We start from the raw sequence: 19,985 nt of genomic DNA on the forward strand, positions 1-19,985 counted from the left end.
TTTTCATTCAATTTTTAGCCGCCATCTTTGGTTGTGTGTCCATAAATGGAATGAAGAAACTGTTTCACTTGAACTAGTCAACCAATATCTGAGACAAAATTTCTATCCCAAAAATGGCTTTAAAAAGATAAAGTAAAATTCTTTTTTTACTTTTTTGCTCAAATCTTACAGTCAACTTCAGTATTTATGGTAACTAAAAATATGCAGTTATTCAAATTATTTCAACCCTTATACATGCTCATTTTAATACATGATGTCAATGTTAGCATTAAAAAATGAAAACATAAAATTAGTTATTTTCCATAAAATTGTGTCATATAAACACTTCAGCTTATCTGGTTGACCTTGATTAGATTTTTTCTGTCTGATCAGGAGGGATGGTTTTTAAAAAGGATTTTCATGATCTGGTCAGCAGGAAAAATAGTATGCATGCACTCACTCTGATTTTTCTGGGGTGTATTTCTGCACATACTTTGAGGAACCATTTGAGGGTAAGAAGACGTGATGAGTTTCAGGAAAAATGTTCAGGAAAAAAACCAGAGGAAGAAGGAAAAAAACAAAGGCCCAAGAATAGAGCCCTGGGGTATGCCGCGAGACAGAGGAGCACAGGAAGATTTGAAAGTATCAAGGCTAACACAAAATGTTCTCTCACTGAGTCAGAACCTGAACCATTCAAGGGAAAGCCCTGAATACCGACACAATGCTGTCAACGTGATAATGTGTCACGATCTACAGTATCAAAGGCAGCTGTTAAAATAAAACTAAGCTGACAATCTCACGAGTCTGTGGCTAGAAGAATGAAAAACCCTTGATGAGGGAACTTAAAACCAGACTGAAATACCTCCAAAATATTGTTTGCCCCTAAAAACTATTAACTGCATATATACAATTTTCTCTAAAATTTCCTAAATAAAAGGAAGCTTGGGCACTGGTCTAAAACTAGACAGCATGGCAGGATCAGAGCTAGGCTATGTGATCTCGTAAACTCTTTACCTTTCATGAATATTCCTATGTGCCGCAATTTTCATTTCTACAAAACGAATACAAGTAATATTATTGTGAAAAAACAAAGATATTCTAAAGACGATAAAAAATAAAACAAGTAGCACGGATTATTGCATTCTGAAAGAGCCTAAATTTGAACTCGTAAGGCCTAATTTTCCAGACTTATAATGCTGAAAATGTGTCAGACAAAGTAAACTAAGCATAAATGTGTTCTTTGTTTTATGTTTGTTGCTGTTCTTGCTATAGTTACCCAGCAGCAGTCAAGCTGGGAGAATAAGGCAGCAGCCAATTTCAAACAAATTTTTTTATTTGCATTTGCATTGTATCGTTACACTGTGAGAAAATTTTATCTGAAATTACACAGATATAGATTTGGATAAATTAAATGTGTTGGGGAATTCCTAGAGATATTTTTTTCTACTCAGAAAAGTTGCAGTTGCTGCCACAGTGATGATTCAGGTTTTACCGTGAGGTTTGTGGTTGCCACTAGCAGAGATGATGCAGGGATGGTGCGTCTTCATGCTGCACTGACATTTCTTCTCTCAGCAGTTATCCGTTACCTCTACTAATGACTTTCTACCCATTCACTGGTACTCCTACCAACCACAATGATCACATTTCTTCCAGCTGCAGCGGTTTTTATATGTCAATACATGACGTACTAATTTGTGGACACAAACTTTACATTCTTCACTTGATAATTTGACCAGAAAAAAACCTCCAATTTCACCATATAGCAACAACCATGTGGAATTTTTAGAAAGACACCAATTCAAATGAGTGCAGCAGTCCACCCTCAGAAGCTCCTAATGGCAGAGATGCAAGAAGATGGCCATCCCAAGCCAGCACCATTCTCTCCATCCCCTACTGAGACACCTGGTTTATCTCTGTTCCAAGCCACTGAGAAATGGAATTTATTTAAACAATTGAATGGATGAATGAGTGAATAAAGTCCTTGCATGACTGGCACCAAAGCTTGGTGAGCATTGCCTGCAGTAAGTCAGATTCGTTTCCAGTAAGGGAGTGAATTTACCAAAGCTGCCCTTTGTTACAGATTCTGTTTGTAACTTTTATGGGAAGAATTTTAAGGCCCCCTGAGGTGTTGAGGGAATCCAGGTTTGGTGGCCTCAGGATTAGGACTCAACTTTTTGCAGATGATGTTGGTTCTATTGGCTACATCGGGCCATGATATTGAGTAATTCGCAGCCGAGAGTGAACTTGCAGGCATGAGAATCAGCACCTCCAAATCGAAGACCATGGTGAAAAGTGTGGAGTTTCCTCTCTGGGTCAGGAATGCAGTCCTACCCCAAGTGGAGGAGTTCAGGTATCTCAGGGTCTTGTTCACAAGTGAGGTATAGATGGAGCGGGAGATTGACAGGCAGAGTGGTGGGGTGTCTGCAGTGATCAGGACTTTGCATCGGTCTATTGTAGTGAAGAAGGGACTGAGCCAAAAGGCAAAGCTCTCGATTTACCGGTCGATCTACATTCCTACTAGAGCTGCTGCTCCTCCACATTGAGAGGAGCCAGATGAGGTGGCTTGGGCATCTGGTCAGCATGCCTCCTGGACGCCTCCCTTCCCATCGGGAGAACCCTGGGGAAGACCCAGGGCACGCTGGTGGGACAACATGTCTCGGCTGGCCTGAGAACACCTCGGGATTCCCCCAGACTACCTGGCGGAGAGGGAAATCTGGGCTTACCTGCCTAGGCAGCTGCCCCGTCGACCTGACCCCGGATAAGCTGTAGAAAATGGATCAGAGGATGGATGTGTTGAGTGATCATGCAAATGCAACCGCACTCTCTCCAAGGATCCGAGGCAGACCGAGAGGGTCCCAAGCCCCAGGCAACCAGCAGCCACCACAGAGAACAGAACCGAGACAGCCCACCGCAGGAACGGCAATGTGTCCTGACAGATAGAGGCAGCGGATGGTCGCAGCCAGAGAATAAATATTTCAGGATCAGGAAGCCAACAAGAGCGACTGTAAGAGGTAGCGGAGAACAATGGAGGGTGAGCAGTCAGAGACACGAGGCCAACAACTGTCCAATTTTCCTCAGATCATGTTTAATATCAAGGCTAATGTCCACACTGAATCATGAGAGCATAAAACAGGGAACATTGCTTAGCATTCCTCATATTTATCTTAATACCAAGTTCTTACAAGTCTGTGACAGTCATAGATGAAGGTGACGATTTCTGTCAAACAGATCTAGAAAACTGTATTGATTTGATATCAAAGATGGTTTCTAAACATCTCTTCTATTTCTTGTTTGACTAATTCTGATAAAAAAAAGACCTCTCCTCAAAGATCTCAGTCAGTCCAATGTTGATTCTTGTTTTATCTCGAGCCGTGGTGCGAGTCCACAATAATAGTGTGCTGATAGCCAGCTGCTGGTGCGTGCTGTGGTAAACAATTCACTGTGGTCATGTGATGCTCCAGGATGACGGGGGAAAAAAGTTGTAAAGTGAGGTTTCTCAGCCTCCGGACGCAACATCAGGGATGTGCAAAATAAATGTCAGTGTGCCATCAAAAAGAGTCAGAAGTGCAGAGTTTTATAATTGGAAACTTATATAGTGTCTGAAAGTGTTCTTACAATATGCTGGATGTTTTAGGGAAAGTCATTAGCCAAAAAATGTTTAATAAATAAATAAAATAAATTCCAACACCCTTCTCTCATGTCTTACCTTAAAACACCATTAGTCCTTTGTTTTATTCTTTCTTTTATCAAAAAGCTGTTGTATTTGACATTTGTACCGAATGAATTTCCATCAAAGGGCAGCTCTTTAGTATAGTGGTACTCAAACTATTTGAGCTACGACCCCTAAGGGAAAATAAGCTGGAGTTCGTGACCCCCACTCCCACCCAACGGCTTAGTGATTGTGTGATGTATCAAATGGGTCATCTTGCAGCCATCCTCGAAATGTAGGGCTGAAAAACTGTCAAAATCTTCATAAATAAGGAGGATGAAATGGTTTTTGGTGGTTCACCACCGCTGTGACAATGTACCTACATGCCCAAAATCAGCTTCTCTCGCAGACAGTGCTAACTTTTTCGTTTATGTGTAATGTGTTAAAAAATTAAGGTGGTAATTTCAAAGATGTATCTCTTATTTAATGGTTTAATTTTGACAGCTATTGTGAAAATGTATTTGATGAATGTATGTTGTATATTTTTTTGCAATTATCTGGTAACCCCCTGACATTATCTTGCAGCCCCCATGGGGATCCTGACCCCATTTTGAGAACCACTGCTTCAACAGCAGTTAAAAAATGCCTCATACAGATACCTCTGCTGACTTTCGACCAGTGAAGACTAAATATATAAAAATGCTTCAATCTTTTTGACTGCATGTATTGATTATGTTGCCCCCCCAGTCTTTATGCAGTTTCTTAGAGGTAAAATGTCCATTTACAGCGATAGAAAAACAGGTAAGCATTGGTATACAGGGAGGTTTTAGCTAGAACAATTTGGCATCTTTGCTTAAAAATGAACAAATAACCATCACTCAACAATATAGATATTAAAAATATAGTAGAAAAACTGAGTTAAAATCGAATGAGAGCAGGAAGGGATCACAAAATGTGATGTTTCGTGACTGGTTTCTTGGAATAACGACCACTAAGAAAACCCACAGAAAACCTGCAGATGCACAAAAGCTTTTATAGAAATGTACACAGACACAAACCTTCTGACAGTTTCATAAAGCACAACATGAGGTTTTCAGTACTTCTGATGTTACGATAGCTGAGTTAGCAGCCCTACTGATCTGACTTTTTCTACTGAATTCTGGCGGCATTCCTGCAGTTAACCAGTGTGGGCACTGAGGGAATTAAAGTGAATTGAAACCTGACCAGGGAGTCTCCTTTGTTCATACGTTTAGCAGCAGCACAGTTATTTTAGGAGAAAACTCATGTTGATGCTGCTGTTTGAAAAGCCCACAGACCACATTGAGTTTGTGTGTATGTATGTGTGTGTGTGTGTGTGTGTGTGTATGTGTGTGGTTGCACAATGCACTACAAGACAGTTGGAGATGTAGACCTATAAATACAAGTACAGGTCAACAGAGAGCATCAGGAACGAGCCTACACATCACCACGCTTTGTGCAGCACATCAGCAGCCACATCAGTTTCCACTGAACTTACTGGTCCAGTATGTCTACTTGTAGAGGTTTAGTGCACCTGCTGGTCTTACTGGGAGTTGTGTTTGCCTCTGGTAAGCCAGCTCAGTACTTCTCTAAGGACTTGAAAGATACCCTGGAGTCCATCGCGGATGAGCTGGTAAGTTTCTTTGGCATCCCCCAGGGCTCTATTTTAGAGCTTCTTGTCTTCATTTTAAACTCTGTTTGGTTTTAATCAATGTTTAATTTAAGCAGAGAGTGTGTTAAAATTGTACACAAGAAGAATTTCAAAAGGACATTGAGTTGCTTTGTTGCGAAGATTTCTCTGGATATCAGATGCATGTGGATTTTTAAATGTCAATATTTACATGTTTTAAATACGTAAAGTCATGCTTATCTGATTAAATTGTGACATAATGGTGTTAACAGTATGACACACTGTATGACAACAAACCTGACTGAACAGCTAGTTGTCTGACACTTTCTACCGTCCGTACTGTTGTACAGTTAAACTGAAACTTGTGAACCAGTCTGTGGTCTGAACTGATTTCCACCCTGAATGAATGGAAGGGGCCATGTGGCCAGTTTTTATTTTGTTTTGTGACATTTTTGTTGAACTTGTCAGTATTGGTTAGCCTTGGTAAAGCATATTTTAATTTGCATTTTAAATGGATGATATTTATAAACATGTATAGCTTTTTAATTGAAAGTTTAAGGTCATGGGTGTCTACCATATACTAACTTCAGATTTGATCTCATAACAGAAATATGGTTGGATTTATTTAAGATATTCATTTTCAATCATGGCTTTTGTTCGTTTAATTGAGCCATGTTATATCTAATTTTGATTAGATCTTGACAAAAGATATTTAATTTGCTTTTATTACAACATTTTTTTCTACTCTTTTTATATCCATTTCACAGATTAACAGCAGCTAAATTAGGTTAGTAGCAGTGAGCACTGAAAGCGGGAAAACTTAGGATGTGGGAGATTTTCTGTACCTGATGCAACTGCTGATGGTAAAACTGATTAGTTTCAACTTACCATAAACGTCATGTGAAGATCTTTGATGCCGCCTGAGCTCCTCATTATGAAGATCAAGCAACTTTATAAGCTGCCTGGATGATAACAATCTACTCACCACAAATGTCTGTGAGCATGTGCAGCTGCTGCATCAAAAACCTCCAAAGTGTATGTGGTTGCTCCTTTGGAAAGGGTAGTCTTTTAACATTTATAAGAATGTGCTGAAAGAGGATATTTCTTCATTAAATCCTATCCTGAAATAAAATGTCACAATTTATTTAACATGTATTCTGAGTGGATGCTGGTTTATTCTCAACATTTTTATTGTGCTTGCTTGACTTCATGTGCAAAAATGTGAAAATATAAAACAAAAACCTACAACTTATTATCTGAGGAAATTATAGCCTGTGTTTCACTTTTTACATATACTTTTTGACTGTTTTTAAAATTTTAAAGGTAAACCTTCCCAAATAACAGACCGTGTCATAATTAAAACAGTGGTTCATTATGGAGATTTTAAAAAGGAAGAACAGCCCTGAGCTGGCAGTGAGCGTTCACGTTGGACTCCTTAACATTTAAATATAAATAACATGAAATGTGTTTGTGTGTTTTAGAAGTTGACGCAGCCAGAGATCGGCACTAATCCTCTCTTTGGTTCTGTTGTGAGCAGCATCAACAACTCCTGCCAGGTAAACACCACGTCTTTGCTGGCGCAGGACAACAGCAAACACGCAGAGCAACATTTACTGAGTTGTAGCACAGGATGGAAAAAGTTTGGGATGTTTTTCTGGGACAACGGGAATCATTTTAATCGCCTCACAGGTCACACCTAAAATATGTGATGTCCAAATTAAATTATTATTAAATTAAATTATTAAATATTACCTCAAGAAATTTTTAAAACAATCTTGACATTTCTCACTCTGAGCTGAACGTTCACACTTTTAACTCGGCAGGAATTAAGCTTGTGCAGGGCATCCACTAAAGCCTAAAAATAATAAACCAATTAGTTGTTTGTGAATTTTATACAAAGCGTACTTTTAGTTCTTTTTTTCTTTTCCAAGATGTGGCATCTAATCTCTAGTTACAGATCTGCTAGAGGGGAAACGTTATTTAGTGTAATTATTTTCTTTAAGTAGTCTCACTTTTAAATTACAATAAATTTATTAAAGGAAACTGCCGTACGTTACATTATTCAATACATTTATATGGTTTTCAATGACTGCAATTTCATACTTAAATTTTTAATTTTATATTTCTGTATTTTTAACTTGTTGGATTCAAGGTTTCAAACCTGCATGGACATGAGAAGTTTTTATCTGGTTTTCTTATCACATATGCTCCACTTAATATTTATTACCAGTGATATGACTTTATTAATAATTGTGGTATTTAAAGAAATTATTATCATTATTTTGATAGTAGTAATAACATCATTATTTGATCTTAGCAAAGCTCAAATATTCACGTCTGTAAATTGGGGATTTTTTATAAGTTCACAGCTCAGTCTTGAATCCTGAATGTAACTTTAACAAAATGTAAATGAATAACAGCCTTTTAAATTAAATTATTGTTTTATGTTTTTTCTTGATGGTGCTTAACTTTTTATCCATAATATTGACATACAGTCCAGTGCAGCACCACCCACTAAGAACTTAACAGTGTAACAGCAGTTAGCTTAAATACACCAACAAGTAACTTTTTGTCTCAGACGTGTTAATACTGCATAGATCTAAAACTTGGTTGGAGGGGATAAAAAACAAAAACAAAACATGCAGGAGCAACAGAGAAATGTGGCATCAGTAGCCAAAAAAGAATATGAATAAAGAATACCTAGCCCCAACCCCTAACCCTTGGCCACTGTGTTGTCAAACTTTAAAAACATGCAACTGAAAAAGTAATTGAAGTTTTGAGATTTTTTAGATGCATGATACAAACTGCACACAGAGACATCGGCTGCCATGATGAAGAGTATGCAAAGAAAATTTAAGGGGATCCAAAACTGAGACTTGAGGAACACCGAAAATTAATAACTAACCAAAAAGCTGTTATCAGATGTGGTTTGTTGATTAGATTAGCTGCCTGAAAATTTTAGGTACAAACCGTGTTGTAAATTTAACTTGGTGCCATCTTCATCCTTCCACTATAAACTCCCCTCCGATGAACTGATTGAAGCTCTGTTCCACAGAGACAAACTGAAATGCAGCTGATGAACGCTACTCTGGATGTCTACATGCAAATCTTCGGCAACATCTTTCAACATATCCACCACAACCACCAAGACAGGAGCCAGAACGCCGGTGTGCTGGACCACCTCAGTACAACTAAGAGGTCAGAGGTCATCTCGACACTGAAGTGGCTCCGGAGAGAGATGGAAGAACTGAAGAGCCACATGAGTTGCCAGAATCATAAGTCCCCGGAGGATGTTTACAACATGCTGAACAGAATAAAGGTAAGACCACCATCGGCCGTCTGTATCAGAAGGTTAAGAGAGGAGGTCATGACTCAGAGATAGAGCACATTCATTATATTACTGTTGTGCCACTGTAGCATTTTTAATCATAAATCTCAGTCTGATAGAAATTGTTCATAATGTGAATGCTTAGCAGTGTTAAATGTCGTAAAAATGTTGCTGTTTCCCCTTTTGGCAGTTTTATGATCAAATCCAAAATTGTGTTTTAGTTTAAGAAAGTAACTAATGATAAAACTAACAAAAACGCAACTAAAACAACCACCATCAGCACCTTTCTTCCCAAACTACGTAGTAAAGACAAAACAAAAACCACTACAACAATGAAACAACATAGATTACATATTCAGTCCCCCTTTAATTAGAAAAGCCATCATTTTAGCTAATTTCCACCCTCTTGTTGCCACAGATACACATTAAAGCACCAAGTTATGCCGCAAGGACACTATCTTCCTGTGTATACAACACTTTAGTAAAACCTACGGAAACCACTGGTTTGAGGAAATACTGAACCTTATATTTACAGAACATATAAATATTTGATTCATATGCTAGTAAATGAAAATAAAAACCCAGTCTGAGCAATCTTCAGACGTTCGTTTCAAAGCATTGAGAAAATATCAGAAACAGATTGTTTTCTGTAAACATTAATGATATTCTGATTATATTTGTTCATTTTTTGAGTTTTGAAGAACCTTTAACTGAGCTAAAGTCTTGAACCGCCCTTATTTTCTTAAATATTACCAGGGAAATGGGAAATGGGAAATGGGTCCAGTATATAATGGTCAGTAATGTCGAGGTCTGGGTTCTGGGGAGGATTCCTCTCTCCATTAGACCTGTTGCTGATGATGTTAATTGCAGGTCCAGATGCATCTCTCAGGTCCTGGTTCAAGTCTTTCCTGGATTTGTTTTGATTTCTTCAGGACCTCACTTCCAGATCCCTCTTCATCTGCTGTAGATAGTTTTTTAGTCCTGACTCTTTTTCTTTGTCCTCCACATGTCCAGTTTCTGCCTCCATGCTGATATGCAAAGTTTTGCAAACAAATCAAGCATCTTTGAGACAGACTGCTAACAAAAAGCCTAAAGATCCAATTTAATACTGGTTCTTCACATACTCGATACAACACTGGTTCATCTCTTGAGTTTGGAGCCATTTTCTGCCTCATGAGAGTTATGTTCCTTTGAAAATGGGCAGGCACCAGGACTACTAAAAATAAGGGGAAAAGCAGGAAATGTCCCCCCCCCCCCCCCCCCAAAAAAAAAACCACTTTGAAAGACCTTCAGAAAGTTGGACTGTTGATCAAGACCAATTTAAAAAAGATAAAATCTGACTGCTGCAAAACAAAATATAAAAGGAGTGAAGACTAAATCTACCCTCTTGCACAGTACTGTAGCTAAAAATTAGTTTGTCATTTTATTAAAATAATAATATCTTTTCTAATGTCACATGCTGCTTTTAGCTGATAATAGTTATGAGAGCTCAGAACGTGTAGCCTCCAGCCAGTAGGGGGCACTTCAGAAACATGTTTGTAGTTTTGACAGTGTCTGAAATTGGTGAACTTTATTAACATGAACTGTCTGCAGGTTGATGACCCCGTGGTGCAGAGGAAGGCTCTGGCTGAGTTCCTCGAAGTCTACCAGGCAGCTTCTGTGATCACCTGCAACCGCTGCTGATCCCGCCCACGCCGAGTGACAGCCAATCACCATCAGCTCTGCCTGGAACAGGCTCTGCCAGCCCCTGTAACCTACAGGGATGTTTCATTTCTGTATTAACTCACAATATTTTACATGGTGTGTAATAATTTATAACAAAGTTAAGCTTTAGCAGGTTTCCATGTTCACTTTCACATTTCTCATATTTATTATTTAAGGAGCTACTCAAGGCCATTTTTCATTCTCACAGTCCACTTAACTGAGTTATATTTATTTTTCTGATAATTTATTGATTTATTTATTTCAATTTATTTACGTTGTGATGTTTTAATAAAAGCAGATATCATGTGTAACCCTAAGAAGCAGTTTTTTTTATGTTACTTAACAGGTGGTTTGTGGTTTTTGAGTGAAGCCTAAAAAATGTAAAATGATGAAACTCTGCCAACAGAGACAATGCATGACTCCTTGTTGCCAGTTTTCAGTTTCAATTTAGCTTGTTCCATTAGATAAAAAAAAAAAAAATACACACAAAAAAATTAAATAACGTTTTGGGACTCTGTTGTACATATTTAAAACTGGAGAGAAATAACATAACTTATTTAGCAAACCAGGTGGTTCAAAATAAATAGAATGACATGTTTCTACAAATAAAAACTTTAAAATACAAAATACACATCTTCTAACAAAAGATGTAAATATGGAAATATATATATATATATATATATATATATATATAAAAGTATTTTTCCAAACTCTTAAAATGAATTTCTGTCTCGCTTTTGATGAGTCAGCAAAACCTTTCCAACTGGATTTTGAGGTAAAATGTCACAAAACCAGTGTGCACCATCCATTTGGTGCTACATACACTTCATTATGCCATTTCATATTTAATTTTTTTCATTTTTTTATTGCATTGTATTTGCTTTGTAAATACTGTGCTTTCGTTTTGTGCGTTCTGTACGGTACGGCAAACAAAGGAATTTCATTGGACGGTGTTGGACTGCTGTTTTAAACTGCGCATATGACCTTAAATCTCTAGAACCAAGGTGAAGGAAAATGCAAACTTAAACTTTACGAAGGTCGAGTTGTTTCTGCTGCAGCAGGGATGCGGTGACATGAGCTGCAGGTTTCACTTCTTTACAGCTACTGATGGTAGCGAAACAGGACAGGAGCTGCTGTTCGTCTAAATCTAAACTAAAATCACAACCAAACTGGAATCTGTTTTTCTTTTCTGAAAGAACAAACTGCTACTGATGGAGAAAATGTAAGGAGGTAAAGAAAAAGGCAAAGACTACAAAAGGAGGAATAAAGACAAAGGGAAGGAAAGAGTTTGTTTCTGACTGGAACTACTTTTCTGCAATGCAACTATGACATCATCGTCTTCCCCAGCTCTCCACCAATAACACAGAGGAATTTCCCCTCCACCTCATGATGTAATGAAAGTCACAGGATGGATGAGTGGTTGAACTTCCCTGGTCATGAATTATGACTCCATCCACCCAAGTCATTCACACCCACCTACTCATAACCTGACCATAACTTCATAACTTACGTCTAAATATTCCCACTTTTTCAAAAATAAAATCTTTTCAATCAGAGGATTCAGCCAAGATGATAGTTGTACTCAGTTATAGATAGTAAATATTTTTCTCCAACTTAAAAACACTTTTTGTTATTTAGAAATTCAACATGAATAACTGCAATGTTAGATTTATGTGTAGTTGTAAATATCTGGTCCATTTTCAGATATTTTTTTTATTTTTCAGTCTTAAAATACTGTATCTGTATAACTAAATAGAAAAGTTATATGACTTTTTTTTTTAATGAGGAAGTAACCTGACGGAAAAACTGTTAAATTATTAGCTATTAGCTAACCAACCAAGCCTGTTGACAGGAAACCAGCACTGTAGCTCCATTAACTCCAGTAAAGTTTATTTAATTTACAAGAAAAAGACACGTTGTTGTGATGCTCTTTCAGTCTTCGCCACTTCTGACCCAAATGGATCTGATGAAGCTGTTAAACCACAGGTTTGCACCTGTGTTGTGTGCTATGCGTAGAGGGGACACCCCTCCCTGGTGAAACCCAGTGACATGACATTTCTCTCTCAACCGATAGGAAATGTGATGACAGCTTGAGAGAAAATGCCACCATTCCTCCAAAGTCTAGAAAAACTGATTCATCCAGCTGACAGATGAGGATGGACGGCATGGTCTGGAAACACCCGACCTCCATGCAGCAGGACAGAGCTTGCTGCGATTCGTAGAAGCAGCATCTGTTGTGACATCAGCTTCTACCTTCGATTTGCAGGACTGGCCTGGTGTCACACTAACAATACATCTTTAAACTAAGACCATGGTCTTCCAGTTTGGGTTCATATTCTTAAATCTGTTGCCCCCCAACTTCAGGGATGTTGTCAGTAAGTTTTGTTTTGACATTATTTTCTTCATGCAAGTGCAGTCATGAAATGATCTACAAATAAACCACTCACTGGCCACTTCATCAAGGCTACATGTTCACCTGCTTGTTAATACAAATATCTAATCAGCCAATCACAACTCAACACATGTAGTCATGTAGACATGATGAAGACGTCTTGCTGAAGTTCGAACTGAGCATCAGAATGAGGAAGGAAAAGAATTTAAGTGACTTTGAGTATTTACCGAGATTATCACACACAACCATCTCTAGGGTTTACAGAGAATGTTCTGAAGAAGAGAAAATATCCAGTGAGCAGCAGTTTGTCTGAACCAGGATGTCTTGTTGATGTCAGAGGTCAGAGGAGAATGGACAGACTGGTTGGAGATGATAGAAAGACAACAGGAAGCCAAATAAACACTGGTTCCAACCAAGGTCAACCAATCATCTCTGACCACACAACACGTCCAACCTTGAAGCAGATGGGCTACAGCAGCAGATGACACACCGGGTGCCTCCTGTCAGCTAAGAACAGGAAACTGATGCTAAAATTCACACAGACTCACCAACACTGGACAATAGAAGATGGAGAAACATTGCTGGTCTGATGAGTCTCCATTTCGGCTCCACATTCAGATGCTAGGCTCAATTTGGTGGAAACATCATGAAAACATGGATCCATCCTGCCTTGGATCAACGCTTCAGGCTGCTGCTGGTGTAATGGTGTGGGGGATATTTTCTTGTCCCACTTTGGTTCCCTTAGTACCAACATGGCCTGGTTTAACCACCACAGCCTACCTGAGTATTGTTGCTGACCATGTCCATCCCTTTATGACCACAGTGTAGCATCTTCTGATGCTACTTCCAGCAGGATAATGCACCATGTCACAAAGCTCAGATCATCTCCACCTGCTTTCTAGAACATGACGATGAATTCACTGGACTCCAACGGCCTCCACAGCCACCAGATCTCAGTCCAGTAGAGCAGCTTTGGGATGTGGTGGAACAGGAGATTCTCATCATGGATGCAGCTGACAAACCTGTGGCAACTGTGTGATGCTGTCATGTCAACATGGAGCAAAACCTTTGAGGAAGGTTTCCATCACCTTGTTGAATCTATCACACCATGAATTAAGGCAGTTCTGGAGGAAAAACAGGTCCAACCTTCTCTTCTTCTCTTTTTCCAGTCTTGTACTTTTACTTCGTGAACATGATCATAGACTGTTTTATTGTTTGCTGGTTTCTTCTGAAACCGAAACTTTGTACTCGAATGAAGTTAAAAAAATATTTCCAGTTTGTAAACCCAGAAAATCTCTCAGTTGGTTTTAAAAGTCATTCATTTACAACAAGCTGCAACCACTTAGCTGCAATTTTCAACCAGTTCTTTTGAGACGGTGCAACATCATGTCTCCTATTTTCATTTTTAGACTAATTTATCTGACCAAACATCAGAACTCTGTAATTCATGACACTACATAGAAATATCTGTTCATTCACCAGGTTTTCATTTCCAACTCTGATTCCCATTTAGAAGACGTACATTTTTTTAATAAAATCTGCAAAAATAGAAAGTTTCAAAGTTTGCAAACATTGTGACGTTTCTGGTGGGCGGAGCTTAACCTGGAGGCATAAGCGGAGGCTAGAAGCTACGTTAACAAGCGGCAGCTAACATTTTTCACTGGCATTTTTGTAAATGGAGGGTTTTCAAGCAAGTGGTTCAGTCTCTGAACTGTTGGAATATGTACAGACAATCACTCTACGGGACCGTGACAGCTATTTAGTAAAATTACTGCTTGAATATGGAAGCAGGCTGGCTGATCCATAGATCTTACGGGAGCGGCATGAAGATCTTTCAGGACTGCAGACAGTGGAGTGACCAGACATCTACATGTACCAAATCGAGTCACCATGTGTGTACAGTAGAAGAGAAACTCAAAGTATATAAATCGCTGGATACTTACAACTAAGTCACAAATGGCCATGTTCAAATAATAAAATACATCATCTTACATCTCGATCTTTGTTGTGCTGTGGTCTGAAGTTTTGCCAAGCCAGCGTCCACTCAAGAAGAAGGACATGTACGACACCTGGGTCATCGTAAATCAAGGAAGAAAAAAACGTTTTATCAGCAAACTGCACCAGAATGTTTGTTTAAGTTTAAGCTACTGGAAATATGTGCAATGCAATACCTTTTACACCCGTTCTTATGTTGACATGTTGTGTTCTGTTGAGTTTATATGATGATTCATTGGATTGCTCTTAGGAAAAGCATAAAATTTTGATGCTTTCAGTTTTGTATTGCAGACAAGGGTCTTGTTGCAGTCATGCAGCAGCAGTACCATTTAAGGGGTAGTACACACAAAAATGTGTTTTTCGAGCTGTAAACAACACAGTATTACTTAATTGTCATGAAAACCACATATACGGTTGATAAAATTTGTATTTTTTTCAAATTTATTTTAAAAACAGGATTTTGTCTGTAAAAAATGGCTCATAACTCCCTCTACAGGGTAAAACCAGGTTATGTTTTTTGTGACAGAGAGGTTATCTATGTCACGAGAAAATTTAAAAAACCCCACAGCTCCTCCCTCCAGATGCAAACAGATGGGTCCTCGCCTTGCAGCCATAGAAAACCACGTCCATGAAGGGATGTGAGCTATCTGGTGTAGATTTGATCGTGAATATATCAAATATAATTAATAATTACTGTGAAATATTTCTAGAGCTTAAAGATGCAGACATCCAGGAGGTCCGGGCGATTGCCCCTGATGCTGCTGTCCTCACCAGTTTTGAGGATAGTGACAGACAAAGCATGTGAGTGTGAGCTGGAGGAGCATTCTCCAGAGCTGCCAGAGCCACTCACTGCCATGTATAACCGCCCCTTGTATGACCCACGGGACATCAGGGAACAGAGCCTTTGACAGCATGTCAGTGAATCAGTTTTAGGATGGATAGTCGACAGATATTTGCACTGGAGCGACCAGCGTCTCATTTAGGGACCATCAACAAATGAGGACAGGTGGACATAGGACATAAAACAATTTCATACTAAAGAAAAGTGGACTTCTGATGTAAACAGCGAGAAATAACACATACTTTTTTGTTTTTCTTAAAAGATGCCAAATCTTTTGAATTGCTACAAATTTTAATTGAGATTTTAATTTCTTGAGAGAAAAAAAAGATCCAGTAGCTTCTAAATCAAGCGACCCAGTCACCTCAAACCAAAGCTGAACTGAAGCAGATGAACGTCCAAACAAGACACAACTCTTCCTGACTTTCTTAAAGCTGAGTCACAGCCAAGTGATCGACCACTTTATGGAACTGAAAAATAGGCATTAAGCTTTAATGCTCAAAAATTAAACAAACTGTTCAGAATAAGTTGAACAATCACCCTGAAAACCAGGTACTAACCATCACTGTGGAATGTGTATGAAGAGAGTTCTGACTTTCCATCGTATGTTATGGTTTTTATGCTTTAGCTGCCATGTTGAAAGTGTTCATGTTAGTTAAATATGTTCTTACACTCAATATCTCAATTAGTATTTCCATAGGAATGTGGCAGTGGCACAGCGCAGTGTGTGTGTGTGTGTGTGTGTGTGTGCGCGTATGGGAGACGGGGAATAGGGTAGGTAGGGCTTTATGCCTAGCAACACCCCTGGATCCTCAGACCCATTTTCAGACCATACACTGCTGCCGTGGGACCTGAGTTCCTTCTGATGCCGGACCATGCTTGTCTTCATGTGGCTGGAGTGTGTCAGCACTTCCTGCATGACAAAGGCATCAGTGCTACGGACTGGCCTGCCTGTTGACCAGTCCAGCACCTCTGGGACATCATGTCTTGTTGCATCCACCACAGACTGTCCAGGAGTCAACTGATGCCATGATCCAGGTCTGGGAGGAGGTCCATCAGGAGAACATCCGTGGTCTCATCAGGAGCCCAAACGTTGTAGGGAGTGCATATAATCACGTGGAGGCCACGCCCACTACTGAACCTCATTATGAATAGTCTGGAGGAATTTCCACAGAAGTTGGATCTTTCCACTTTTATTTTCAGTATGATTCTAAATCCAGACCTCCATGATTTTATGATTTTCATTTCTATGGATTATTTTGTTCTCAACACATTTCACTATGTGATGAATCAAGATTTTAAACTGAAATATTTCATTCATCAAGGTCAATGATGTGAAGTGTTGCTATATATATATATATGTATATATATATATATATATATATATTACACATGTGTACACACATATACACACATATATGTATATATTTAAATATGTATACACACACACACACACACACACACACACACACACACACACACACACACACACACACACATATTTATATATATATATATACATACATACAATTATAAAAAATAAACAATATATTCATATATTCTTTAGTGAGTAGCAGTGTATTATATGACTCCCTGAGTCATACAGTGAAGCAGGTAATTACACTAAATATGCCATGCTAACCCAAAAATATACTGGAAATCAGCTTTTACATATGAAAGGAATCATTTCTGCTCCAAATTTCCAGCGAGGCCTCACATGGAGCAGGTCATCAGGGTTTCACCTCGACTTTCTTCAGAAACTCAAAACTGCAAAAGTGAAGTTCAGGCCGATATTTGAAAAGAAACTGCTGCAGATTCCTCAAAACAGAGACAAACTTCCACCTGTGAAACCCCATCGCAGTGTGTGTGTGAACAGGGGATACCCACACGGTAACACCTGACAGAGCATACCTGTCAGACTTCCTGTTTGTCTTCTACTTCCTGCTGAACTTGGCCTCGACACCAGCAGCCAACCTCATGCATCGGGTTCCTCGTCGCCACGGAGCAGCAGAGGATTACACAACCTGTTGAGGCCCCAATTAAACCTGAATGGAAGGCAACTTATAAACAAGACCAGCACAAATCAACATCAGGACAAACCTCCCACAGCAATTTTCAACAAAAATGGATGCCACTCAGTAGTTTATTCTGTTCACATGCAGCAACATGTGTGCCTTAAAGTCCAAACAAAGCAGGAAAATAAATCACTTTGAATTCGATTGTGGATGATTTGTGAAGGAATGTTGTTTGTCTGTAACTCAACCCTTCATACAGACATGTGCATGTGCAGAACCCTGCAAACCACAAGTCTGCATGTACTGAGACACACAGCACATTGTCTGGGTTTGGTAGCTACTGTAAACAATGTAAAACACTGCGAGGCCACATTTCACACACTGTAGTTTATGCACATGCTCTCATAAAACCTGCTACTTTTACATTTAATTTTCCAAAACCCTACAGTTTTGTCAGCGAATAAGACAGGAAACACATTTGCAAACTTCATGTACATACTTGACTCTTCATTGCTCCGCTCCCAGTCTGAATATCTTTTACTCCTCTCCTTCCACCCAAAGTCTAAATAACATAGCAAACATATGAAAAACCAGGATAGAAGATAAATAAAATACCTGGAAAGCTGTAAACGCCATCAGAACAGGAAAAAGAAAAAAAAAAAAAACCTCACCAAAGCGCACAAAACTGGACTATTTCACTCTTAAACAGGATATTAACATAACCTAAATCAGCAGCTTTAGACGACTCTCCCTTCGTTAATCAGAATATTTATGTAAATATAATCTCCACAGCTGCAGGGATATGAGAATACATGTCAGATTAACCCTTAAAACTCAGCCATTTTTTGTTTAATCCCAATCAGCATGCAGACATGATGCTTCCAGGACAGTTTCAGTCATCAAATTATGAGACTAAAATTATGTAACAACATAAAGCAACATAAAGACCAACCAAAGCAAGAAAACAGAATTTATTACTAACAGAACTTAGTAGAAATAACACACAGATCAGCAGTGACCAAGTCTTTTCTCATCTGTGCATCATTCTCTCAAGTCCTGGCTTTCAGGCTAAAAACTATTGGTGTTTAAACAAACACACAACAGAAACATATTTACAGTTTTTCCTCATTTACAGTTATTTATGCTAATTATCTACTATCCTTCTCCTCAGCAATGTGTTTACTTTAAGGCATTTAAGTGAGTATAAAGGTAATACAGCTGTTTGAATCTTGAAATATTTTTTATGTTTAAATGAAGTAAAAAACTATTTTCCTCTGATGTTTCTGCAGTTAAAAAAAAAAATACCAGAAGTCCTACAGGGTCAACTTATCACTCCACCAGCTGTATTTTAATAGTTGTATTCTTAAAGCTTTCAACGGTTGCCCATCGATACAGCTGGTGCAATAAACGCCAGCAGAAACTAACCAAATTCACACAATTTACTGTTTAAGGGTCAGTCATCCACATATTTGTTATCCCATCCTTATACGGCCTAATAATAAACCATAATTAAATGTTCAGTCAGAACATTGCCACATACTGCTGCTACATTATTAAAATGACCTAAACTTCCTGTATTTTCTGTTTTAACTCCATTTTTAATTCAGCTATGCTAAGCCGATATTAGCTTAGCAGCACTGAAACCGCTAATGAACTTTGAATTAGCTCCAATGAGAGTTCACGTACAACGCAATGACCTGCCCCATAAAAGATACGCCTGGGGCTGACGAATTTAACGATGATTGATATGTCCAATAACCAATGACATTTGAGGACCGGAGCGTTGCATTCAATGCAACAATTAAAAAACAACTTCCTAAGATAAGAAAACATCTTTGCCAGCTTTTTGTATGTTAATATGAAATCATTTCAAATTAACTGCTGACAGTCTTTAATCATAAAGAAATGTACCAGATAAGGTACATATTTAAATACTTAACCAATAAGAGCCCAACGTGACATATATGTTACATACAGTTTCTAAAACATTTAGCTTCAATTTATGGTATAAACTCAAAATCCTATTGAACAGAGATACCCAGAAGCGGAAAGTCACATTATAATATATTTAATGTATCACATGGTAATAAATGGTAGATATCCCTCCAAAAAAATGTTAATTTTTTTGTTATATATTGTTAAAAGGCCAAGCTACATATAAAATGTGACATCAGTCCCAGATAGTCCCAGTTATAACGTTTCTGTCATCACTGGTGTGTTGCAGAATGAGGTGATAAGCAAGCAGCTGTCAGTCATTTTCACGCAGTGCTATGGACCTTTTCCCATCCCCAAACTGACGGAAATTAAGAAGAAACAGACCTCACGCCTGGGTAAGATAAGGCTGTTATAAATACAGCTGAAGCAGAGACACTTAAGTTTACCTTCATCTCACCAGAACATGATGGATGGATGGATGGATGGATGGATGGATAGATAG

General features: G+C 38.6%; 1 protein-coding gene across 1 annotated transcript; it reads left to right on the forward strand.

The window, feature by feature from the left end:
• The first annotated feature begins 2,559 nt into the window (after positions 1–2,559).
• Positions 2,560–10,507, forward strand: LOC121635099. Its single transcript, XM_041978159.1, has 6 exons — positions 2,560–2,620; positions 2,811–2,983; positions 5,220–5,279; positions 6,758–6,832; positions 8,332–8,595; positions 10,198–10,507. Exons 1-6 carry the CDS (start codon positions 2,560–2,562, stop codon positions 10,285–10,287), a joined length of 723 nt encoding a protein of 240 aa, XP_041834093.1. The 3' UTR covers positions 10,288–10,507.
• The last annotated feature ends 9,478 nt before the right edge of the window (positions 10,508–19,985 follow it).

This window comes from Melanotaenia boesemani, chromosome 23, assembly GCF_017639745.1.
Source record: "Melanotaenia boesemani isolate fMelBoe1 chromosome 23, fMelBoe1.pri, whole genome shotgun sequence".
NCBI classification, from domain to species: Eukaryota; Metazoa; Chordata; class Actinopteri; order Atheriniformes; family Melanotaeniidae; genus Melanotaenia; species Melanotaenia boesemani.

Excerpts from the sequence above, each read along its gene's own strand:
- LOC121635099 (XM_041978159.1), top strand. The coding sequence starts at position 2,560 with ATGCCTCCTGGACGCCTCCCTTCCCATCGGGAGAACCCTGGGGAAGAC. Across the intron at positions 2,984-5,219 it reads GGAAGCCAACAAGAGCGACT|CCAGCTCAGTACTTCTCTAA; the intron begins GTAAGAGGTAGC and ends GCCTCTGGTAAG. Across the intron at positions 8,596-10,197 it reads ACATGCTGAACAGAATAAAG|GTTGATGACCCCGTGGTGCA; the intron begins GTAAGACCACCA and ends AACTGTCTGCAG.